At 35.2% G+C, this 26,854-nt stretch overlaps 2 protein-coding genes across 4 annotated transcripts; both read left to right on the top strand.

The window, feature by feature from the left end:
* Positions 1-759: 759 nt before the first annotated feature.
* Positions 760-24,600, top strand: LOC110111688 (septin and tuftelin-interacting protein 1 homolog 1). 3 transcript variants are annotated; one of them, XR_003702756.1, is made up of 4 exons: positions 760-3,601; positions 10,979-11,120; positions 17,876-17,946; positions 24,531-24,600. XR_003702756.1 is itself a non-coding variant. In XM_020843674.2 (2 exons), the coding sequence occupies exon 1, from the start codon at positions 1,018-1,020 to the stop codon at positions 3,583-3,585; it is 2,568 nt and encodes an 855-aa protein (XP_020699333.1). In that variant the 5' UTR covers positions 760-1,017; the 3' UTR covers positions 3,586-3,601; positions 6,094-6,452. The 3 variants fall into 3 exon arrangements, 1 of the variants encoding a protein (XP_020699333.1); XR_002304907.2 differs by lacking the exon at positions 10,979-11,120 and having other exon boundaries at positions 24,531-24,599; XM_020843674.2 differs by lacking the exons at positions 10,979-11,120; positions 17,876-17,946; positions 24,531-24,600 and adding an exon at positions 6,094-6,452.
* On the top strand, positions 14,620-26,491 carry LOC110111689 (ADP-ribosylation factor 1-like). Its single transcript, XM_020843675.2, has 5 exons — positions 14,620-14,849; positions 17,876-17,946; positions 24,531-24,650; positions 25,130-25,248; positions 26,244-26,491. Exons 1-5 carry the CDS (start codon positions 14,702-14,704, stop codon positions 26,332-26,334), a joined length of 549 nt encoding a protein of 182 aa, XP_020699334.1. The 5' UTR covers positions 14,620-14,701; the 3' UTR covers positions 26,335-26,491.
* The last annotated feature ends 363 nt before the right edge of the window (positions 26,492-26,854 follow it).

Genomic DNA, 26,854 nt, shown 5'->3' with positions numbered 1-26,854 from the left:
TTAAAGATGATTAAATTGAACAATTTTGGAGGTGGAGATGATATAACCTAAAGATGACAATAAAATAGACACAAGAAGTTAATGAAGGATCCTAAAAATGGTTTGATTTTGACTCATATAGAGTGAAAAATTATATGACTAAACGATATTAGGTGAGGTTGTGTAGAAAGCTCACGAAACCCACTTAAAGTTGGTTAGATAGGTGCTCCATTGATTGTGGAGATGGTATGGCTTAAAGTTGATGAACACGGACATGTAAGAAGGTTATTAAAAGCTAGTAAAGATGATTTAGTTCATCCTCCCTACGATATAGATGACACAATTGATTAGTGAGACAACATAAGGTGGTCATGAAAGCTTCTAAAGATAATTGAATTAGTTATCCTATAAAACACATTTGTGAAAATTGTTTACAAAATGACATATTTTGGTCAAGAAAATTCACTTATATAAATATATGTTAGTTTTAAGAAGACAAGTCAAATAAACAGCCACACATTTTTATACCTATAATGCTCATGAAAAAAAAAAATCATAAAATAAAATATTGAATGCTCTATAATTTGATCAAGAGAATTTGTACCTTAAAATTTTTATCAATTTGAATTTGATACATGCAAATAATGATTTAATAATTAAAAATAATATAAATGTTAAATTTATAAATAAATAAATATATATATGTTATGCATATAATTCCCTTAAAAATAAAAGCATTTAAACATTAATTTTATTAATACGTAAGATTTTGAACGATGCACATGAAATTCCCTTGGTTCAGTGAGGCCAGCTATCGCTGAATCAGAAGAACGCAGGTCGCGGGTTATTTTCGCTTGTGGCGCCTCCTCTTCACCGAAAACTGCCTCCGCCGCCTTCTCTCCTCCGGACACTCAGCCGCCGTTTCTCCTCCGAAAGAATACAGGGATCGCGGGCTGCCCTCCGAGCAGCGATCTCATACACAACCTATACCCGCCCGCTTAGGAGAAACCCTAGAGGTGGGGAAGGTCGACGGCAATCATGGATGAGGACCAGGAAATGGAGCGTTTCGATATGGAAAACGACTATGATGGTGGCCGCTGGATTGGTGACGAGTACTACTACCGGTCTAAGAGGGAGAAGAGGACTCAGACCAAGGAGGATACCATCTATGGCTCCTTCGCCGCCGCTTCGTCCGACTCCGACTCTGACGGCCGCGTCTCCAGGAAGCGGAGCAAACGCGGCCTCATCAGAAAACCCGACCTATCCAAGCCCGTTCAGTTCATCTCCACAGGTACTGTCATGCCCAATCAGGAGGTGGAGCGCAACGCTGAGGAGAGCACTGCTTCTGAAAATCATAATCCCAGTGCGGGCCTCGGGTTCGGGTTGGGATTCCGGGTCGATCCTGATAAGACCGGAGAGGGCGATGAAGATGAGAACTTTCTCCCGACAGCTTTTGGCAGGAAGATCAAGGAGGCAGCGCAGAGGAGAGAAAGGGAGAGGGAAGAGATGGAGAGGGAGAAATTGAGGTCTGAGAAGAAATCAATTGGGAGAAGAGAGACGGGTTCGTCTAAAGAGTTGGGAAAGTTCGAGAGCCATACGAGAGGAATTGGCTTGAAGCTTATGGAGAAAATGGGTTACAAAGTGGGTACTGGATTGGGGAAATCTGAGCAAGGCATCACCGTTCCCATTGAAGCAAAGTTGCGACCCAAGGGCATGGGCATGGGTTTTAATGACTACGAGGAGGCAAAGTTGCCAGCTTTAGATGAGGCTGTTAATGAGGGGAAGGCCACACCAACCGTGACTACCAGCAGGCCTAAGGAAAAGAGGTGGTTGAAGCAGAAACAAGGAAAAAAGAAAGTAGAGTTTATGACAGCTGATGAGCTGCTTGCAAAGAAACAGGAGCAGGGGCTTGATGTTTTTCAGCAGAAGATTCTGGACATGAGAGGACCACAGGCTAGAGTACTTTCCAATCTTGAAAATTTGAATGCTGAGGTAGAGGCGAAGGAGAATCAGGTGCCTATGCCTGAACTCCAGCACAATGTTAGGCTGATTGTGGATATGGCGGAGTCTGATATTCTTAAGATTGACAATCAGTTGAGAAGGGAGAGAGAAAATGTGGTGAGCTTGCAGAAGGAGAAAGAAAAGTTGCAGAAGGAAGCTGCCAGGCAGAAGCGGCAGCTGGAGGCAATGGAGACAATAGCAAAGATGGTGAAACAGGTTGAGGAGGATAGTCTGTCGGGTATCTTGACACTGGAATCACTTTTGAGGACATTCAGTGATTTGAAAGAGAGATTTGCAGAGGATTATAAGTTATTCAATATTTCTTGCATTGCTTGTTCTTTTGCCATCCCACAGCTTATCCGAGTCTTCCAGGGGTGGGAGCCACTACAGAATCCGTTGCATGGACTGACAGTTATGTCTTCATGGAGGGATCTTCTGCAGGGTGATCAGCCTTTTGATTATTCAGATGATGTAGTCAACACTTCACCGTATGCCCATCTGGTAGGTGAGGTAATCCTGCCAGCAGTCAGGATATCAGGGACAAATAGTTGGCAGGCAAGGGATCCAGAGCCCATGCTACGGTTTGTGGAGTCATGGGAGAAGTTGCTTCCTCCAATCATTCTACAATCCATCTTAGAGCATGTGATAATGCCAAAACTCTCCACTGCTGTGGATTCCTGGGACCCTCGTAGAGAGACAGTGCCTATTCATGTTTGGATACATCCATGGCTGCCTCTACTTGGTCAGAGATTAGAGGATTTATATCATAAAATTCGGTTCAAGTTGGGTAACGTTCTTCATGCTTGGCATGCTAGTGATGCTTCTGCTTATGCTATCCTTTCTCCTTGGAAGGATGTTTTTGATGCAGCCAGTTGGGAAAATCTTATTGTGCGCTTCATAGTTCCAAAGCTGATGAGTGCGTTGCAGGAATTTCAGATTAATCCAGCTAACCAGACACTGGATCAGTTCAACTGGGTTATGACTTGGGCTTCTGTTATACCAATCCAACATGTAGTTAATATGTTAGAAGTTGGCTTTTTCAGCAAGTGGCAGCAGGTTCTGTTCCATTGGTTGTGTTCAAATCCTGATTTCAATGAGGTAATGCAATGGTATATGGGTTGGAAGGGTCTTTTTCCACCGGAATTGCTTGCCAATGAGCGGATCAGATTGCTATTTAATTCTGGTTTGTCTATGATGAACCAAGCTTCGGAAGGTATGGAGCTGGTTCAACCTGGAGCTCGAGAGAATGCAAGTTACTTACGAGTTACCGAGAGGAGGCAGTTTGAAGTTCAACATACAGCAGGATACTCAGTTCATCTGCATACTTCTTCAGCTTCTGCCAATGGGTTTCCAAGGGATGGCGGTGGAGCGGATCCTGAAATGAGCTTGAAAGAGATTGTGGAGGATTATGCAGTAGAGCAAGGTTTGATTTTTGTTCCTAAAGTTGGCAGATCACATAATGGCCTTCCAGTGTATGGTTTTGGCAATATAAGCATCTGCATAGACTCTGTGAAGGAAGTGTTATATGCACAAGGACTAGATGGATGGGATGTTGTGTCACTTAATCAGTTGATACAGATGCAGCATGCTAGCAAACATCGTTGAATCACTAACTTATGTGGTATGTATTATAGGTCTAGTCGATTTTTGAAGGTTAAAGTAAGGGTTTTTTCCCTGTTATTTTTGCTCAATGCAATGTAAATGGCAGTTCTGATGTTTCATTCGAATTGTCTCATATTTCTTTTGCCGTTGCTTAGGCTGATCTCAATTTTGATGTTCATCTCTTATGCATCATATATAACCTTTGTAATTAGAATCTTTTTATCATTTAAACAATCTATTCAACATGAGATTATTTGAGAGTTTGTATGGATAAAGTGGGCTTCTTTCTACTGCAAGTTTAGAATACATGTTCTTATTTTGCATGGTAGGCCTGTAAATGATTTTTTTTTATTTTATCCCATTTAGTAGTCCTTAGGATGCAAAAGAAATGACATAAGATTGTTGTCCTAAAATTCCCAAGCTGAAAATTTAAGGAAGAGTAAGATAGTGAAGATCTTTAGACTGTTTGCTGAGGTAGATAACACAGATTTGGATGTTATGTGGATTCAATATCTTTGTGTGATGGAGATGGAGTACATGTTATATTATTATAATCATAGACCAAATAGATGATATTGTGCAATCATATAAAATGATACAACGGGTCGTATTATTTAATTTGGTGAATACTACTACTCCAGCAAACTTTCTGATAGCTAGGATGAATGGTGAAGAAGAACTTAATATGCCTACCCTAAATAGTTGGTAATGAGGTGATCGTTGCTACTGCTACTGCTATGATGCAACCGGTCATGTAGAGGCTGTGAAGAGCATTATTAATTTTAATTTAAACTTGATTTCAATATCTTAATTCTACTTGTGGATAAGACTAAAGATGGAGTTGTAGGTAAACTTGAATTATGGAAGTTAACCTTAGAGTCTAAAGGCTTTTGTTTGAGTAGATCTAAAATTGAATATATGGAGTGTAATTTTAGTAATAATAGATCTAGTCAGGGATTGTGACTTTGGGTGATCAAGCCATTAATAAGAGTATAAGTTTTTGATATCTTGGTTTTATTGTTCAGAGTGATGGTGAAATAAATGTGGATATTATTAGTAGAATTCATGTTGGATGGTTTGAAGTGGAGTAATGCATTAGGCTTGTTGTGTGATATAAAAGTACCCCTCAAACATAAGGGAAAAATCTATGAGATGGTGGTTAGACTTGCAATGTTTTATGGTGCAGAATGTTGGCCATTAAAATAGAAGCATAATTAAGTGTTGCAGAGATGAAGATGCTCAGGTGGATGAGTGGGTTTACTCTTAGAGATATGATACAAAATGTGTATATACGTGAAAAGATAAGATTAGAGAGAGTCGTCTTAGATGGTTTGATCACATAAAATGGTGGCTTTCGGATGACCCGGTTAGGAAAGTAGATGTATTAGATTTGACTTATGTTAAAGAAGATAGAGGTAGACCTAAAAAGACTTGTTTAGAAAATATTAAAAACAACATTTCTTTATTAGATTTAAATGAGAATTTAACTCTTAATAGGTCACAATGGAGAAAAAGGATTCATGTAGCCGACTCCGCATAGTGGGATAAAGGCTTGATGTTGTTGTAATTTAAAAAAATGCTAACCTTTTAGTTGAGCCTTCATCCTTAACATTATGTGTAGACATGCATGGAAGAGATATCATATCATAGAAGTAGAGTATTTTGAAGGCAACTTCTTGATCATTCAACAAAACTTGAAGTTCCTATTATCTTTTGCTTATTTTATGCTCTTGATTTCCAAAACATTTAAGCCTATAAGAATTTATAAGTTTGAGGAGTGTTAACATCAACTTAGGTATTTACTTTATATGTTACGTGATTTTGAATTTAGGTTAGGTTTTGGTTGGTTGCATGTTTATAGGATGCATGCATTTTAAGAATACAGAGTAATTAAATACATGCAACTTAAGAATGAATGTATTTTTTAGTTAGTTCTTTAAAAGATATAGCAATTTTTTTTTTAATTTGGTTGTGAATGCAAAATAAATGCTTGAGATGGAGAGGAAGGTATAGCCAATGATTGGAGGGGGTCAGGGAAGGTCTCCAACTATGGCGATGGTGGAGTGTGATGGGAGGGGAAGATGAAGTGAAATTAAGAGGGATGTTTCCAATGATGGGAGGAGGTCGGGGTAGGTTGCCGGTGATGAAGAATGGAGAGGGTGATTGGATCAGGCTTGAGTGATACATAAATGATTTGCATGCATTTTGAATCAGCTAACTTTGCCGATTTTTAAATGCAAGGAACATAAGAGTTTTGGGATATTCTTTATGCTTAAAATTTTATCCATTTGCTTTAAACCAAACAAAAAAAAGTCAAATGCATGCAAAAAGCAATATAATACACCCTAACACATGCAAACAAACAAACCCATTAGAACTTAAATTATAATACTTACATTATCAACTTAAGGTCAACTTTGACTTCAATAACCCTCCTTGATCATGGCCTCTTGTGATTAAAAAGCGTTAGCCTTTTATTCTGGCTTTGACAATGGTTAACATTCTGTATAGGAATGCATGGGAAGGATACACTGCTATTAAAGGAGAGGATAATATTTAAAGGCAGACGTCTCCATCATTCAAACAACTTGAAGCTCTGCATATTTTGCTGATATTGATGGGGCTTCATGACGATGCTGAAATCATATACTTCTGTGGATGGGGAACTTTCTTGAATGCTTGTTACAGTAGTGACTTGGTAGTTGAAGCCAAAGCTTTACTTGGTCTAGAATTGATCCTTGGAGCATAACACATCTTTTTAAATTTGTCATGTTCATATGTTTGCTTATCCTTAAGTGAAAGTTCTAGTTGTTTATGGATATCACATAGCTTTTTCTACCATAAAAAATTTAACTATGGTTTTCAGGTCATTCTTGGAAGCCATTTCATGGCTTCTTGCTCTTCTTAGTAGTACTTATGGTTTTCTTCCTATGAGTTCCAATTCATGTCTAAAAGTAAATCTTCAATTTAATCATTGCGTGAGATGCTGCATTATGACCTTAGACCTTGTGAGTTACAAATCTGTCTAATTCTTTTGTTTTACCAAGAAAAGAGGAACTTATGATAAAAATTGTTATATTAAACAGCAGACAAATAGTATCAAAATGGAAATAAATGTTTAGGTAGAGGCTAATAAAGTTCCTTCAATCAAGTCATAATCCATCTATTTCCATCAATGTTTTACATGAATTGACTAGTCTCTTGCTCAACATTCATTTATCCTTTTTGTGTCAAAGAAGTAACAATTATACATTAGTTATATTTTTGTGTAACAGCATTGAAAATGTATGCATGAGAAGTTATCATTTTTGTTAATGATTCAAGCTAACTAAATTTCAATAAATTACTGGTTAATCCACTTATGAATTGAACTTATCCATATGCAAGTCATGTTTGAGTCATAAACAATCTTGAGCAGGCCATGACTGGGCTCTTGAACACGAAAGAGTGTTAGACCCTCAGTGAGGAAGGTAATAAACTCCGACAACACAAGAGATGATGAAGGGTTTACAACTTGGTCGTGAGTATGAATATGATTTGCAAGAACTTCTAGTTATCAATTGTAGGTCATAGTTTTAGTATCTATTTTGTTCCATATTTTTCTCCTAGTTATCATCAAGTCAAATTTTATGGGTTCATGTGCTGCCATTTCCTTTATAAGGGCTATTTTGTTTTCATGGTTTGCTTTATCGTCAGAATAAGGTTTATTTTTATTTTTATTTTTTCTTAAATTCATTAGAATAAGGTTTATCAGTGTACATTTTAGGCTATTTAAAAGATATAAGAAAACAGAAAATAAAACAAGCAAAATAAAAGAAAAAAAAAAAAATTTAACTAACTAAGCGGTTGTAAAAATATGCAAATAAATCCTTAACAAAGCCACTGCAACCCAAGGACACAGAAAATAGTAGTCATGGACTCCCATAGTCATGTTAGTCTCAACATAATAATGTCCGTGTGTGTTACACTATCATAAAAGGTGCAAGAGAAGCTGCTTGTGCAGGAGAAGGCGATATTAGGGAAATTCCTATACATCCTATAGTAATAGCCTCCTAATGCCATTTTGCTTGTACTTGCAGAAATTGAAGAATGGAGAATGGTGGGGGTGTATGAAAGAATGAATACCGGACAATTTTCTCTTGATTTCATCATCATTTTGTAGTAGCAGTTCCCTGAACTATATAGAATCAGTTCTTAGCAAGGAAGTACTTTCTTTATGGTGAAAGTGATGCAAGCAAAAATTTGGGAAAAGTCCCAAATTTTTGCGATCAAAATAAAGACTCTTCCTAGGATAAAAAGATACAAAATACTCAAAACTAAACAAAATATGACAAAATAGACAAATTACAACTTTTATAAAAATAAAAGACTTACAAATTTTGACACAAACACACGCATCTAAACTTGCTTTTCATTAGCTTTGAGAAGAAGGATACATATGGAGTGGCACTTGCGACGAGAAGAAAGAGGTTAGAAGACTAGACAAATAAAGGACAAGCTCGCAAGCTTTCCTAAAGGAGAAGAGAAGCACGGAACAAACTCGCAAGCTTTTCTAAAGAAGAAAGGAAATCCCTCAGGTTTCCAGTTCCAAAAATACCATCATAACATTCTCTTTTCTAACATAAAACACCACATATTTATAGGAGAAAGAGTGAAGCCAAACAGCCCCTAAAATCTTATTTAAAACCTAATAAATAAGTGGAAATAGAAGGCCAAAAGACACCACAGCAGCCCCCAAAAACTGCACAGAAAACAGGGAGAGAAAACCACGGGAAACCTAGCTAGCAAGGGACCCGAAGAGCCAGCATAGGAAACAGGGCAGCATTTCGCGGGAAAACAGCCAGGGGGGTGAAACCGAGAATGAGAGACCACGGGAACATCAACAGCCAGCAGAAACTAAGAAGACAAAGGGAAAGGGGAAGAGAACCAGGCAGGGGGGGGGAAGAACCAAGGAGGGGGAAACCAAGGAGCCAAAGTAAGGGGAAATGAATAAATTAATTGCATTAATGAGCTGATAAAGAAGTAGAAACTCATTAATGAACTTACTTGAGAAGAAACCAATCATTTATGAGCTAGAACCACTTAATTCCCAAAATTGTCCAAAATTTCAGCTCAAAACCAAAACAGCCAAGGACCAAACTGTGAGACAACAAGCAGCCCAAAGAACAAAATATTCATTTTGTTTTGACCCCCCCTGTCTACATTAATTCTTCTCCGGTTGAAAGAATTCATCTCCCGATGAGTTGTCTTTATATTTCTTTCGATGAGGCAAAGAAGGCGCATCAAGCTCTTGAATCTTTGTCTCGTATTTCTTCAAAATCTTCTCACGTTCTTGCTTGAATTGGTCCTGCAGAAATTTCTTTTTCTTCTCGAATTTCTCTGAACACAAGAACATTTGATATTGAATTTTATACAACTCGTTTTGCAGGGGATTTGTAGAACTTCCTTGCGATGGAATCCCTTCTACAATTGGAATCTTCACATCCATAATAGTTGGTTCATTTGTAAATTTGGCGGGGTCAAATTCTCCTTAGGACTCATTTGAATCTTGATATGAGGCTTCTGAAGGATAATTGCATGGACTATCCATTTAGACTCAAAACAAAAACTTACATGACTCTCACATATATGACACCAAGACCCACACGACAACTTGCTCTGATACCAAATTGATGCAAGCAAAAATTTGGGAAGGGCCCCAAATTTTTGCGAGTAAAATAAAGACTCTTCCTAGGATAAAAAGATACACAAAATACTCAAAACTAAACAAAATATGACAAAATAGACAAATTACAACTTTTATAAAAATAAAAGACTTACAAATTTTGACACAAACACACGCATCTAAACTTGCTTTTCATTAGCTTTGAGAAGAAGGATACATATGGAGTGGCACTTGCGACGAGAAGAAAGAGGTTAGAAGACTAGACAAATAAAGGACAAGCTCGCAAGCTTTCCTAAAGGAGAAGAGAAGCACGGAACAAACTCGCAAGCTTTTCTAAAGAAGAAAGGAAATCCCTCAGGTTTCCAGTTCCAAAAATACCATCATAACATTCTCTTTTCTAACATAAAACACCACATATTTATAGGAGAAAGAGGGCAGCCAAACAGCCCCTAAAATTTTATTTAAAACCTAATAAATAAAGGGAAATAGAAGGCCAAAAGACACCACACAAAACTGCACAGAAAACAGGGAGAGAAAACTACGGGAAACCCAGCCAACAAGGGACCCGAAGAGCCAACACAGGAAACAGAGCAGCATTTCACTGGAAAATAGATAGGGGTGTGAAACCGAGAGGGAGAGACCACGAGAACATTAACAGCCAGCAGAAATTGAGAAGACAAAGGGGAAGGGGAAGAGAACCAGCCATGAGGGGAAGAATCAATGAGGGGGAAACCAAGGAGCCAAAGTAAGGAGAAATGAATCTAATTAATTGCATTAATGAGCTGATAAAGTAGTAGAAACTCATTAGAGCTGACTTGAGAAGAAACCAAACATTTATGAGCTAGAACCACTTAATTCCCAAAATTTCAGCTCAAAACCAAAACATCCAACGACCAAACCGTGAGACAACCGAAGCTAGAAGTGCGGATTCTGTGAAGAAATTGAAAGAAGAAGGGGTAGCGATGACTGATGTGAAGATGGAATAGAAAGAAGGCAAGATAATGAATTTGTAGAAAATTATGAAGATGGTGACTTGGTTTACAAATTGTTTTGTGTGACTTTGTTTTTTAAGAAAACTGTTGCTGGATGACTTTGTTTCTTGATGCAACACATTTATGGTGCGGTGCTATTCTTTTGTTTCCTGATCTTCTCTAATAAAATAAGTTAAAAGAATGATCAGAATCAAGAAAGGTGAGAACGAAATGAATTTGAAATGAAGTTACTTGTTTAGTTAATTCTCACGTAAGCTTTGATGGATGCTAATAGTACTTTTTTTTCTAGTGTTGAACATATAGGCAGAATAGCAGCTGGAGCACTGTGGGCAAACCTGAGCCTCTTGTTAGGCCAGACACGCAATTGCACATTTAACCATAGGCTAAAAAATTTAAGAAATGTGGATGCATGTTACCTATGTTTTCATCTGATTTCTTTTTTTAATTGGCTTTTTGTTGCAAAATTGTGTATATTTTGGTGCATTCTACAAAGTTCTTAAATTTATTTGGTCAGGCAATTACTATAATAAAAGTTTCCTCTAGTGTGGTAAATGCTGTGCTTGAGGTTTGGTGGCTTCTTAAATCCCATCATTGTGGAACCAGCCACTTAGGCAGAATTATAAACTTTTGGAATAGAAGGAAACGAATTAACATTTCCTTTTTTTAATTTTTAATTTTTAATTTTCCCTTGATCATTGGTGGCCTTCTTTATGGGCTTTGACGACCTGGTCTTGCCTAGCTGGAAGTTGTGAGGAGTCTGAGAAGTAATTGAGAGAAAAAAAGGTTGTTGATGGATGATTTGAAGATGGAATACAGAGAAGACAGGTGAAGGAGATTTGCAGAAAATTATGAAGAGGGTGGCTTGGCTTACAATTTGTTTGGTGAGACTTTGTTTTTCTGGAAAGTTTTTTTCAGTATGATTTTGTTTCTTGATGCAATATATTTGAGTTGCATTGCTATTTTTTTGTTGCCTGTTTTTTTTTTTAATAAAACAGTTAAAAGAATGATTAGAATCAAGAAAGATGGTGAGAAGGAAACGAATTTGAAATAAAGTTTCTTGTTTAGTTGATTCTTCAGTGAGTTCTATTGGATGTTATGTTATTTTGTTCTAGCATTGGACAATAGTAGCTGATTACCAGTAGGACTGCTATTAGCAAACTTGATCCTCTTGATAGCTAGATATGCGCAATTGCACCTCTAGCAACAGGCTTTAATGTTTGAGTAATAATGGTGCAGTTTACTTGTATTTTCGTTTTATTTGGTTTTTTAAATAACCATTTCTTGTGTATATTTTGGTACATAACTACAAAGATATCAAGTTCATTTGCCTACGCAATTACTTGAATATAATTTTCCTTAAGTGTGATAAATTGATTTGTCCTCTAGGTTTTTTGGCTTCTTAAATTCCATCATTGTGGAACCACCCATCTAGATACAATAGTAAAATTTTGGAGTCAAATCTAAGCACTCATTAACCATGCCCAATTTTGATTTGCCTCCCCCGGGCTACCCTAGGGCTCTAATGGCTTGATATTGCTTGGGTAGGGTTAGACACCATTTTAGGCTTGATTTTCGGACTCAAATCATGCTGTCCTCTAAAACATAATAATGAAAAATTAACATATGTAATATAGGCATGGCAATATTTTCTTATGGAATAATTTTAATGATAGACAATATATTATTTATTTAATTGATGGGGCCTGGGTTTGATCAAAGCCTAACCTAGGAAAAGACAATTCTCATTGGCACAACTGGACATTGAAGTGGTCTAACCCCAAAATTATTGAGTGGAAGACCATTGCATGACCAGTAGGGGTACCGAGACCTTGGCGACATAGATAATGTTTTAGCAAAAGGTCTTCATGTTATAAATTTTTCTTTAATGTTGAATTATTTTTCCTGCTCTACTTTTCTTTGTTGTAGACAGTAAAGCATGTAAATAGCAACCATGATGCTTTTTTCTTTCTTTTTTTTTTTTTTTTTTGGGGGGGGGGGGGTGGTGTTGAACCACTGTACGTGGAGGCCAAAAAACTACATTGATGGATTGATGATTCATTTTTATTCTAGTTGGGAAATGTAGATGAAGACGATAATGCATTTGGCAAATTTTTATTCTTAGACTTTTTAATACATTTTCTTATAGCTCTTGAATATTGTATATTTGACTTTATGAGCAAGATTTGGCAGCTGCAACAATGAATGTGATATCATCTTGAAAATTTTCTTATGACTCCAGTCTAAAATTTAAATTTGCTTGTAACAGTTTAGTAAACGCAAATCCCTCTTTTTCCCCTTAGTTCTATCTCATTTCTTGATATTCTCTCTCTAATATTTCAACTTTCCCCTCAACATCATCTCTCTGGTTGATATCCTTCCCCACTCATCTTTTTATCTGCTTCTCTCTATAGTTCCTAATTAATCCTAGTAACAAGTAAGGATTGAGTCCAGAAAGAAGCAATTAAATCAAAATCAATTAAGAATTGATCGAGAAAAATGACATGCATGGCGATAAATAAAAAAAAAAACAATTTTATTATTAGATTCAAAACTTTATAAATGGCTGACCTTGAAACTCTAACTATAACCCCCTCCCCCTTAATGCCATATCTTCACCATCTCACCCACCAATCTCTCTCGAAAACTATCCCACTAGAGGTCTACCAACTTTCCATTAATCTGTCATTGGAAGAACCCCTTTTAACCTTTAATAAAGTATAAAACTTTATCCCTCACTCCACACAAAAAATTACTTCAATTCCGTCTAACTTAAATGGCTTGAAAAAAAATGGTGACAAGATCTTGATGAGTCTCGTATGATTGGATCAAGATTAGACTTTTGTTGAGGAGACCAAGACGATCATAACAGAAGTTCATAGAGTGGACTTCAATTTGAATCAATACATAATTGTGGAGTTTCATTTGTATTTTGCTTTATGGTTTGATCTATTTTGAACTCAAGCTAAATCTTATTCTAGAGGCAATTTAACTTGTTATGCTTTAAGATTCATGTAGAAATCTTATATTGCTTGCTACCATTGATTACCCTATTTGCCCCCCGAACCCTATTGTGCATATTAAATCCTACATATTATGAAGTTTACCTATTATTCTATGCAAAAGATTTTCAAGTTAATTTGAGCATGCTGTAAGATGGACATTGTTAGAAAATTCCAAATTTTTATGAGTTTATAATGCTGCTTGTTTTCTTTTTCTTTTTTTTTTGGGATAAATTGCATAATATATTTGCAATAGGATTATCTGACCATCTTTAATCTCCTTGTACAACACCTAGGGTACTTTGTTGAAGCTTTTCTTTAGAAAACTTATCGTTGTCCTTGTCGACCACTTGTTAGCCCAACTTTATCTATTGAGAAAATAATCGGGCCCTATTGGGTTCAATCTGATTGGATTCCTTAACATCAAAGCACAATTGCCATTTTTACCAGAGGAGTGGTACTTTGCTTCCTAGGAGCAAGTGATGGTGAGGAGCATGTCAACTGGTTGTTGTATGCATGCCCTATTTTTGCTTTTATTGATTGATGCGAAGGAAAACTAGCATGTTGCAATAATAAAATTGTATTTTCATAATTTGGTTTCCATTTGCAAGCCATTTGATTTTGTAGAATTTAAAAAGCTTGAATAAATAACCAACATAGCACCTAAACTTTTTAGTTGTGTGCATTTTAATTTATATTTTTTCAAGCGTTCAATGTGGTCCATCAACTCAGCAAATTTGTACTAATTATTTCATACATTCAACTTTCTCGTTGACCGAGAATAGCTTTTCATGAGGGTGTTTTTGAAATTTTTATAGTTAGTTCGTTAGTTTCAGCTGATATTAAGTAGTGAGATCTACTCTAAGATGTACGAAATGCTCTTATGAAAAGCTTCCTTCTACCAATTTATGTTTAAAGAAATGACAGCAGGAATAATTTGGTTTAGATTTAATGAGTTGAGGAACTAAAATGAATATTTGATAAGTCTAAGATTCAAATGGATACTTTTAAAAAAATTTAGGGATCATTTTGATTATTTATTTTAAAAGGATTGTTTACTAATACCTCCTTATATGCTGATAGCCTTCTTGGACCTAAAAAAAGTGTGGTAGGCTAGAACTCCGAGCAATCATTTTGATAGGATACCTAGTCATTTGGAAAGGGTAAGAGATAAGTAACTAACTGCATGGATTTCTAAGAAGTAATTATGGTTGGCGTGTAAAGCACAAGTTTTATATTTTACAACAGCCTCTAGCCAGTGATGGAGAATGACATCCACATTGAAGAAGAATAAAGAATAAAGGAGGCTCAAAGGACCTTTGCATCTTATTCTCTCCATCTGAATCCTATGCTTTTTTGCCTGTAAAAAGGTTATAGCAAACATAGGAAAAAAACCAGCAATCAATCATTTCTCGTTCTCTTGTAAATCGACATTGCTATCTTGTTCCTGTGTGCAGGTAGCCATGGGCTTGGCACTTTCTAGGCTTGTCAAGATGATGTTTGCAAGGAGGGAGATGCGTATTCTGATGGTGGGTCTCGATGCGGCCGGCAAGACAACTATCCTCTATAAGCTCAAGCTTGGAGAGGTTATCACCACCATCCCAACCATAGGTGAGTCCACAGGTCTCTGAAACTGTAGTTCTTAGAGAACAGGAAGTTGATTTAAGGGAAATAAAACACAACAAATCCCACTTCTGATGCGTATTAGGTGCATGATGTAGAACGGGAAACGGCTTTGCAAGGGAGAGGATCCCTTCTCCAAAACCTGAAGGAAATTCTGACTTCTTTGCCCAAAACCTGAGAAGAACCTCAGATTTCTCTCTAGAAAATAGAGGTTCTCTTGATAGGAGAGAGAATACAAGCTCTAAACCTCTTCTCTTAAATTCTGAAAACAGTTTCAGATTTCTTGCAAAAGTCTGAGATGAATCTCCAGATTTTAGTAGAATAGAATGTAGAGAAAATTAAGGGAGGAGTCAAGCCTTAATGGCGATGAGAAGGCTGGAGGTAAATGCCAAGCCTCAGGTTCTGCACTAGAAATTCCGTCTGGAGCAATTAGGAGAGAGCAGGTAGGCGGTGGAGTAAGAGACATTTGTCAATGAAATCTGAAAGCAAATTCAACTATTTTGTTTCCAAAAGTTGCTTAGAAAATTCGGACCCGTATGCTTTGGAATTAATGACTTGGGGGAGAATTTAAGGCTCCAAATCAATTCCTGTAATAGCATAGGAAAGAAGATATGAGGAGGGAAGTGAGGCGGTGGGAGAAGTGAGGCGGTGAGGGAGAGCAAGGCCAGCGGGATATTGAGGATTTGGGGAATCTTTATTTCCTAAACCAGTGAGTTAATCTAGGAACAAAAATTAGGAAATATGACTTTAGAGAAAATTCGGCCAGGGACAAAATTCTCAAATATTGGAATTATTTCCAAAGAGCTTTTGAGTGAATGAGGGGGTTAATTAGGAGCATTAATTGACTCTTAATTTGGCAAAGGAAGGAGGAAGAGGGGCCGGCCTAGGAGAGAGGGAGGGAGAGGGGTTTGATTTCAAATAAGTGGGCCCCAATTACTTAGGTGAATTAATTCTTAAATCTGAAATCTGAAATTAAATTTCAGATTTAAAGCTGCGATTAATTCCTGAATTAAAGGGAGGAAATTGAGGGGGGATTTAACTCCTAATGCAAATTTGAATTTTGAATTGGATAGTTAAAACCTTCCAAATATGGATCAAACCCAATTAGGAAAGATTTCAAATTCAAATTCAAAAGGATTTGAAATATTTGATCATCCCAATTAAATCATCAACCTAATTAGGAAATTTCAAGAAGACGGAGAAGTGGTGATGAGGCCGGCGGCTAGGGAGCCATGGCCGGCGGTTTGGAGGATTTTCTGGTGAGGTGGCCGGTGGCTTATGGTGGAAATGGAGACGACGATTTGGAGATGGAGAAGATGAAGGTGGACGTAGGTAGAAGATGAAGATGAAAACTAGGAACAATAAGAAGGAACAAAAACCACGAGCCTTGGACTCTTCCAAAGACTGATGGGTGATTCTTTGCCCTTCTCCAAGGGACTTCAAGTCACGAGCCCGGACCCATCCTGCGGCTTGTGAAAACTCTGATTCCTTCCCATAGGAATCTCACTATCGTCCTCTCAAAAGAACACAAGTGTTGAACACAAATTTTTAATATCAATAATCCATCCCTATTACAATAGCTTAAGGTCATATATATAGGCCACAACATAAGAAAACTCTAAAATACAAAATTGCCCCTTGGGCCACAACTCTCACATAAACTAACCTAGGGGTAAAACATGAAATACATTAAATAATAACTAAAATTCAGAAAAAACTCATAAATGAAGATTTAAATAATAGCTGTCGATTTACGATGCCTCCTGTGATAAATGCGCCAAATCTTTGTACAGATGTCCGCATCAATGCAACTTCATGCATGCAAGTAGTTTTGGCGCATCTAATATTGATCTATTGAAAACTCATACTTTATTTATTATTTTGTGTTGAGTCAAGGATCAAGCTAATTAGGAACCAGATAAACATACAATATTTTGATCCTTTAATAAGTTTTACTGGTCCTTGAATAGGCTCATGGATCCCTAGTTTTCTATCCTATTATTAAGGTTAATGGTGTCATGGGTGAGTGTTGGTATAAATAACAGAGCAATAAAGAGAGAAGATTCCTCCTGAGTTTATTTGTTTGTGCGCACTCGTCACCATATATTGCAGACACTCATCGCCATACCTTAATTTTTACAAGTGTGTTTAAAGTTTACCTATTTTAGTTGTTACCCATGACTATCCTTGACATAGTTCGCCTCTAGTTTTTTATCCCACCAAGCTTCCCACTCTTTGTACACTATTTTGGAATCTCTGGACGCTTTGACAGTTCCAATACTTGATATTTGTGTGTTTCTCTTATTTTTTATACTTAAGATATGAACTTGTCTAGGTTTTCCAGTTCTTTGGATAAATGAATGGATGAATGAGATTTGCACCATAGATTGCATTTGTAAGATTTATGTTTTGTAACCGCTTGGACATGTTTTCAAATTGTTTAAGAAAATAATAATCTTAACTGCTTTATTTTGTCTCCAGAAGCCACGTTTTTGGTGCAGATATGCTTGTTCTTTCTGTCAGAAAAGTTTATATCATATGATATCTTGTTTTTTTATTGCAAAATTTGTGTTCTGTGGCTCAACTGATGCTATTAAGTTACATATGTTGTACTGTGATTCATTGTATGGAGTTTCCTAACAATTTAAGTTTGAGGAAACACGCTTTTTGAAAATAACTTAGGAGCATGCAAACTAGTAATATTACACTAAAGTCACTTGCAGATATTACTCTCAAGAATTCAGTAAAATCTTATCCTTTAAACACGGGGCCTATTATTACAGCAGAAATAGGATATGGTTTCCTTATGTTGACTATAGTTCAAAGAATTTTGATGTAGAGATTCCAAGATTTTTGCTATATTTTGACAATATTTTATACAAGATAATGTTCAGATTCTAAGATTTTTGTTTATTTGAGTATCCATCTTTTCCGTTTACTTTCTTTAAATTGACCTAATCTTAATAGTTCACAATGATTGGTGGCATGCCTCTCATGTCTGTTTTTTTGGGCAGGTTTTAATGTGGAGACTGTGGATTACAAGAATGTTAGCTTCACGGTGTGGGATGTAGGGGGTCAAGATAAGGTGCTGTATTTAAGTTTTCACGTTTTATTGTTTCTTCTGAGATTGGTAAATCAAACCATTTTATTTTAGCTTGATGCACATATGTAAAATATGTTTGACTCGGAAGAAGGTATAAACAATTAGAATTTGAGTTCTTTCATTTGAGCTATCATTTTTTCACCACTCTACTTACCTTATAGTTTCAAGCTCATCCAATTCCAAGTCAGGTTTAGCCTATGATGCATCGACACGACACGGACACGGGACACGACATTTTTTAAAAATATAGGAAACGGGTGCGGCGTGGACACGACATAATAATTTTTTAATATAATATATAGAAATTAAGGTGACATTATATTAAAAATGATAAGCAATAATAAATTAATTTTATGATAACATGTTTAGCTTATAACATAAAGATGTTTAGTACAAAATGTCTAGTACAACCACAAAAATATAAGCAAAAAATCATTTTGTACATCATCAAGGTCCAACTACTCAATAAAGTGAATAATAAAATTAGATTCAGAGGTTGGTCTTTGGCCTTCAATATCATCTTCATTGAATATCATTGCTTCCAACTCTGGTTCATCTAGAGAAAGATTTGCAACCTCCAATAATCCCATATCATCAAGGCATTTGAACTCATCTCCAGCAACATCCCACATCTTGCTATCACCTGTCATATAAAGTGGGGTTTTCCTTGATAGAAGACGAAGATTTGTATGCACATAAACTAAATCTTCAGCACGTTGTGGAGTTATTTTATTCCTCTTCATTGATTGAATAAATGAGTATGTGCTCCAATTTCTCTCACAACAGGAAGAGGATGATACTTGACCAAGAAGTTTTATTGCTATTGTTTGAAGAAGCAGTGCCGAAGCTCCATGAATCAACCACTATATTTTTGGATCCATCGTCCATCTATCAACCAAAGATTCTTGATTACCAAAATCCTCTAAATATCCAAAGAACTTTGCAAGTTCTATATTACTTTTTCTTCTCTCCTCATTTTGGAAATATCTTTTCAGGCATATATTTCTTATATTTGAAACTTTTAAATCTTTTTGTGGTGAGACACGTTGATGGTCTTCTTGAAGTCATTCAAATAATACAAAGCATATAAAATTATATGTTCATTTATCAAGAAATTTAAATTAATTTAACAGATAAATACAAATGTACTTTGAATTTAATGAATGAGCCAAACAATGCAGAGGTGTGTTGCTTTTGCTTCACATATCTTCAAGAATGGTATAGACAACGCTCCAAAAATTTGAGTCTTCTTCATGTGACTTTATTTCATGTCTGTATATAATTTCTTTCACTTTTGCTAACATAAAGTTCCACATCTCATAAATCAAATGTAGGCATGCTTTATTTGTGTCAGCCTCTCTCAACATATCATAAATTAGATCAATGAAAGTCAAAATGTAGTCTACATTATCCCATCACAAATCATCTAAGACATTTTCTTTAACATACATTGCCTTCCCAACATCATCTTCTTGATAGCAAGACCACTCCTCACTAATCACCATATAGATTGAAGAGCATTTTTAATTTATTTGAATATTCTCAACATGATTATTACAGAGGAAAAATGAGTTTCAACAACAGCTAACATTCTCAAGTGGGAGAAATCATTAAACATTGAAAGTCTCATCGAATGGTTTATAATAAAATTTCTGATCAGAATAGCATTATCTGCAATCACTATTATCCAATGACATTCAACATAGATGATTTCATTAGCCTCCGTATTCTTTGCTGCACAAATAATTTTTAGAACAAGATTTAAAGTGTGCACAACACAGGGTGTTCAAAACAATGTTTAAAATTGCGTATTCGGGTATTGAGGCGTTTTTTATTTGTGAGGCGAGGCGTATGCCTCAAGGCGTTTTGAGGCGTAAGCCTCAAAATCAAAAGATTGCGTAAACATAAATGATAAATTTTTTATATACTAATGAGTGAATAATATAAAACATAAAAAAAAATATAATATATGAAGTGAAATCAAAATATCCCAATAAAGCATATAAAATTATATGTTCATTTATCAAGAAATTTAAATTAATTTAAAAGATAAATACAAATGTACCTTGAATTTGATGAATGAGCCAAACAATGCAGATGTGTGTTGCTTTTGCTCCACATATCTTCAAGAATGGTATAGACAACGCTCCAAAAATTTGAGTCTTCTTCATGTGACTTTCTTTCATGTTTGTATATAATTTCTTTCACTTTTGCTAACATAAAGTCCCACATCTCATAAATCAAATGTAGGCATGCTTTATCTGTGTCAGCCTCTCTCAACATATCATAAATTTGATCAATGAAAGCCAAAATGTAGTCTACATTATCCCATCACAAATCATCTAAGACATTTTCTTTAACATACATTGCCTTCCTAACATCATTTTCTTGATAGCAAGACCACTCCTCACTAATCACCATATAGATTGAAGAACATTTTTAATTTATTTGAATCTTCTCAACATGATTATTACAGAGGAAAAATGAATTTCAACAACAGCTAACATTCTCAAGTGGGAGAAATCATTAAACATTGAAAGTCTCATCGAATGGTTCATAATAAAATTTCTGATCAGAACAACATTATCTACAATCACTATTATCCAATGACATTCAACATAAATGATTTCATTAGCCTCTATATTTTTTGCTGCACAAATATTTTTTAGACCAAGATTTAAAGTGTGCACAACACAGGGTGTTGCTAGTGAGGTGAGGCGGGCTTCAAGGCGGACCTCAACCAAGTTGAGGCGCAAGCCTCATAAAAAAAACTCGAGGCGTAAGCATCGAGGCGTTTTTTACTTGAATTGCGTAAAGGCGGGCCTCAAGGCGAGCCTCATATTGCGCAATTTTAAACCATGGTTCAAAATATATGGGGATAAGTTTGCTCCACTAATAATCCTGCAGCTCTACACATTGGTGCATTATATGTGATAACCTACACAATATTTGAAGGCCCAATCATGATTATCACATCTTTAATCAAATTGGCAATGAAATGTTTATCCTTGTATTCTCCTTCACAATTCACAGCTTTAATGAACATTGGGTAATTCTCTATAACGGTCATGAAATTAATAAGGGGTCTTCTTTGAGGATCTGTCCAACCATCACACACCAAACTAACACATTTTTGTTTCCACACTCCTTTTATTGGTTCAAGCAATGTCTCAATATGTGCTCTTTCCCTTTCCAATAATTTCGATCTTAATGCATTGTAGTCAGGTGGAACATATCCTGCAAGGTTGTTGCTATATTCAAAAATGAATGCATTTTTATAATGAGGATTCCTTACAAGGTTGAAAGGAAGCCCCGCTGAAAAAAACATCATTGTTATTTCACCATCCAATTCCTCTCGCTGCTGCAAATTAAAAGCCTTCTCCAGAGGGCTACTGACAACTCCTTTTCTTTTCTTTGTTTCATATCCTTCACTTCTAAATGATAAAGCTTGATCAACTCTCACAGATGAGGAAGAAGTGTGAGATGAGCCATGAGTAGATGGCAAAGGTACCTCTTTAGGGAGTGTCCTTTTGATCCTAGATTCAGCTTCATCAACTAGTCTGTTTCAATTCAAATCAACTGCGACTTGAGTAATCTTTTATGAGACATTTTAATTTCCATGGCTAGAAATCTTAAAGTAGAATGGCCTTCAACTCCTATGAATATAATCCCTTTGTAGGTGCCACCACATACTTGCATTTAAATACACATTCCCTCCTCCTTCCAAATGTTCTACTATTTACCAAGCTTATAAATAATCAACAACTAACGCTACAATTTTCACATATGCTCTTTGAAATTCACCTATCCACTCCCCCTAGTCAAACAGAGCATTCTGCTAATAAATACATGCTTTTCAGAGTTAACAATAACCAATCATAACATATGAATACATTCAAGTTAAATTAATATGAATAAATCAAACATATCCAATAATAAGACAACATGTAAACAGACAATATACCGTTCTGCCAGGGGTCAAGGGCGTTCCCCTCTGGCGAGGTCGACCTCCCCGATCAGGTCGCGTTCATTAAGGGGCCATAGCAGCGCCCACGGGTTTCCGGCAGCGCAAATATATGATTATAAATTTATAATATCACATTTGATGTGTTGGGATAAGCTGATGTTGTTGTTTTTTGTAATATCACATTTGATATATTTAATAACATCTGATATTAAATTTATTTAATAATATATCTAATATTAATTTTTTTGGTTAAATTTATTTAATATCTAATATGCTTTATAATAATATAAAACAACAAAATATAAAAGCTGAAAGGGTTTTAAGTAGAAAACACATATCTAGATCACATTTTCTATTAAAAACGCAATTAATCTTTGCATTTTTCGTGAAAACGAAGTTCTGATTCAGGTTTTGTGAAAAACGCACTATTGCTTTGCATTTTTTATCATTTTTAAATTTTATTTAGATTGCATTCCTTCTCCTAAATCCTACGTAAAAGCTCATCCTTTTTAAAATTTTGCCATCTCAAGGGCTTCCTACAAGGATCTTTTAGAATCTAATTGCAAGAAATATGTGACTATATAAAGCTATGCAGGGCATTAAAGTTAAATACTTATGAATTGAAATATTTGGAAAGCCCTGGTAGTATTTCAAACTTCAATGTTTTTTATTTGACTTGGTTTCTGAAACCTGCTGCCAAATCATGGATTTTCTCTTTCCATCCCTGCTTTGTGAATTCACATCCAGCACCTTATCAGATGTATTTGCTCATCTTATTCTATAAATTGAGCTATATGGAGGGATTGTGCATTAGTGATGGCTGATTTAACAAGTTTCTTTTGTCATTAGATGACAAACTTATTTGTTATGATTTAGGGATTATCTTGCAAAACACACATTGTTATGCTCATACATTAATTACTTAATTCGTGAAAGCTGATACCATGTTTTTGCATGTCTCTAAGTAATTTGAGAATTGAACTGTACAATCAAGATTTAGGTTTTCTATGGGAGATTTGATGCTGTTGGAATTCATAAAAGATGTATTGAAAAGTAGTAATTTACTTGATCTTAACAAAATTTGAGAAGTTTATTATTTTGGATTTTTTTGTAGGCTATTATTAGTAGGGCCATGAGGCTTGTAAAAATTATAGAACGTTGAGTATTATAATAAGAATTCTAGTTTTCTTTAAATTCTCCATGTTTGATGATCAGATGAAGTGAAACATGTTGGATTTGACTAAATTTTAACAAATTATGAGATTTCTTATTTTGTGGGCTATCTAAATAGGAATTTCGATGCTCCCAAAATTATAGAACATGGAGAAATGTAAAAAGAATTTTAGTTTTCTTCTACTCGTGTGTGATGGTTGAATGTGTATTGTTTTAAGTGTTTCACAGGGTTTAAAATTTACTTTTTGGGTGAGTCTCCTTGTACTGGCAAGGCTTAGTTCTTTTGGGTGATTTCTAATATTATTCTTACTTTATTTTGTTTGGTCACTGGTTTTCATGCATGGCTGAAATTTTATTGAGTATTTTAGATATAAAATTTTCTTTTCATAACCAATCCCATATAGTGAGATGAAGGCTTGATGTTGTTGTTGTCTTAGTATCATGAATTTCACAGTTGCTGAAATTTTATGCTCGTTCACTATTTTTCTTGTGGTATTTTAGAAAATTTCAATCATTAAATTATTATTTAAAATAAAAAAAGCATTTGCTAATTTTACATTAACAGTGACTGATTTTTTTCTAGCATCCAATATTATTATTATTATTTCTATCATGAATTTCACAGTTGCTGAAATTTTCTGATCGTTCACTATTATTTTGTGATATTTTATATTTTTTTCAATTATTAAATTATTATTCCTTTTAATCCAAGCCCAGAAGTTCAATTTGAGTCAAGCCTAGCTTATTATTTCAATCTGAGCTAAAATTTTCCATTTTTTATCTCTAGTCAAATTTAAAACCTTATTACTTGATGTGGCCATTGAATGGCACAAAATGACACTTAAGAAAAGAAAATAAGAAGACTTAAATTCATCTCATATGAAGGCCATCCTTTTCTTTTTTCATTCAAAGTTTCTCACTTACCCTACAAATGTACATGTAATTTTATTGCAGTATCTTCAGTACCTCCTTAAATGATTTGCAAAGAGCCAAAAATAATCTATTGCTTAACTATATATTTGTGAAGTACCTTAAAGAGTCTAGTTCCAACATCTGATATTTATACTAAATATTAAAATGCTGCCTAGGAAGAAAATTTGATGAAAGAAAACTTATGCCTAAATTATAGAACTGGCATAACTGAAATTCTAGACCTCTATTCTGTAACTACAGCTGCTGACCTAAACCTTAAAAAATATTCTTTACTGATACCGATTTAATATCGACATTCTTTCAGTATAATGTGTCTTGTTATGGAAGGTAACTTATCCGAAAATACTAGTTTTGGATGCTTTTTTTCTTTTTATTAGAATTTCTGTTGCGTGCATGTAATTTGATTCACTTTTACTTACTTCATATAAGAAATGTAGTTGAAAGACTAGAGCTCAATCTTTTTCATTATTTTTAAATCATGTTTGTGGTGCAGATTCGACCTTTGTGGAGACATTACTTTCAGAATACCCAAGGACTTATATTTGTTGTTGACAGCAATGATAAAGAAAGAATTTTGGAAGCTAGAGATGAGCTGCATCGAATGCTGAGTGAGGTTACCTAGTCTAAATTTTCATCCAACTAATTGTGAAAACTTTTCATAATAGCGTTGCTTCAATTAATAACGCATATGTCGTTGATTAATAGCCGTTAGGAAGGTCATATGGATGCTAGTTACTACTAATTCAAAGCAATGTTGATAAAAGCAAAAAGAAGAGTAATTTCACGTGATCACTTTTATTTACCATGTTTTTTACATTTTCAACTTCTTAAGATGCATAGAATGGAGAGTTCAGCTAAGTGGTCCCTTCTTGACTTAGATGCCAAGAATGGTATTCATTTCAGTTGACATAGTTGTCTTCAGTGCCAGGAACTTCATTTCGCGGTCTGACACTTTGATGGATATGCTAAATAGAAATGATAATGCTGTTTTCCACACAAACAATTATGATATGTATCAAAAATTTTAAATTGTATTGATGTTTCCTTCTTAGCACGTCGAGTTGCAGCTTACAGGACATTTTCTGCATTCAGGATGAATTACATGGCGCAACTCTACTAGTATTTGCCAACAAACAAGACCTTCCAAATGCAATGAGTATTTCTGAAATTACTGATAAGCTAGGGTTACATGCCCTTCGACAACGCCGCTGGTATCATATTCACATTTGAATTTATTAAGCATTTTATATTTTGTCATACAATTTTTTCTCTCATTCTAAATTCTTGGGGCAAAAGACATGCTCGTCTTCATCGCCACTTGATTGTATACTGATGTTGACTGCATAGTGGAATATAGTGGCATATCTATTGCACATCTTTTGTGTATGTTGTTTAGTGATTGTACTTACCCCCTTACACCCCGAAGTTGATTGGCAAGGTGTTGTTGCATTCGCTTCATATCCACTATCGATACTTCCGAGCAGATTAATGCATTTGATGACAACTTAATTGTTGTTAACCATACGAACACCCTACATTTGCTATAGTCTTGTATTTTGCTCATTGCCATCTATAAGTGGCTATCGTGTGAATGAGTAATCTCCTACAGTAGCTCGTAGGTGCTAATATTCGTCGATTGTCTTCTGAATTTTTTTTTGTATTATCTTACAGAACATTTTTTTTATTTTAAATCTAAAATATATTTTATCATATATTTTCGCCTCTAATTCTAAATTCTGAACTCTTGACAAACTTCAGTTGATCATCTCAATTATCCAACACCATACTTAATACACAGATATTAGACATTTATTCATACAAGTTCTCACCTCTTAACTCCGTTTATTCAACAATGCCATTCTTTTCTCTCTTGTTCACATACCAACATCATAGAAACTGAACTGTAACTGCAAAAAATCATAAAGATGAACTGATTCAACTGTAATTAACACCATAATATATTTCTAAGATCACCTTGTGAATGTTTGAAACCTTCCAACATCTTCAAAAACACCAAAGTATGGAAACTAGATATGATTCCTTGGTGCTATACTGCTACCATGCTCTTCAGTTATATTTATATTGTAAACTAATACTTGCTAGTATAATGGCTTGTTTGAAACTTTATTTTAACAAGAGAATGAGTAATTTACCAGTGAAGATTATCTAATGGAAGTTAATATGGTTGGTTGTCTTTCCCAAACAGGTATATCCAAAGCGCTTGTGCTACCACTGGGGAAGGCCTATATGAAGGCCTTGATTGGCTTTCAAACAACATATCCAGCAAGGCAAAATAACTTACTGTGACCCGTTTACATGCTTTATTAGGTGAATCAGGCAAATCTACTTACTTACACTAAACAAGGCTTGATTCTTCTTTATGTTATACATTTGCAGACCTTACTGTTATAAAATTGTTATGAAAGTGGCAGACCCTGCCATGTTTCCCCTTAAGCCCTGCGTTCCTTTCTGTATTTTCTGCTGCTTGCTTATCTGTTCTTGTTAGTAGGAATAGTTTTTATTGGAAGGTAATATGAGCTCAGGTTGTTTAATTTAATTGGGATAATTAAGGAAACATAAGATTATTGATTGTTATTTAGATTATGAACATTAATTAAAATTAAAGCACAATTAACTGTGGTATTAACAATGTTCATCATAATTTGAGGATTAATTAAGATAACCTTCGGATAATTAGCTTTTAGATTTGAAAAATATTCAAAGTTAGATACTAATAAGTCATTAATTAGTGAGAACTTCAATATCTTATTTATAAAATTAAAAAAAAATGTTTGTTTATGTATTTGGAGTTATAGC

The sequence above is a fragment of the Dendrobium catenatum genome, unplaced genomic scaffold, assembly GCF_001605985.2.
Source record: "Dendrobium catenatum unplaced genomic scaffold, ASM160598v2 fragScaff_scaffold_1446, whole genome shotgun sequence".
In the NCBI taxonomy this organism is placed as follows: Eukaryota; Viridiplantae; Streptophyta; class Magnoliopsida; order Asparagales; family Orchidaceae; genus Dendrobium; species Dendrobium catenatum.
The sequence above is the reverse complement of the archived record's forward strand: the minus strand, read 5'-3'. Positions and strand labels throughout refer to the sequence as shown.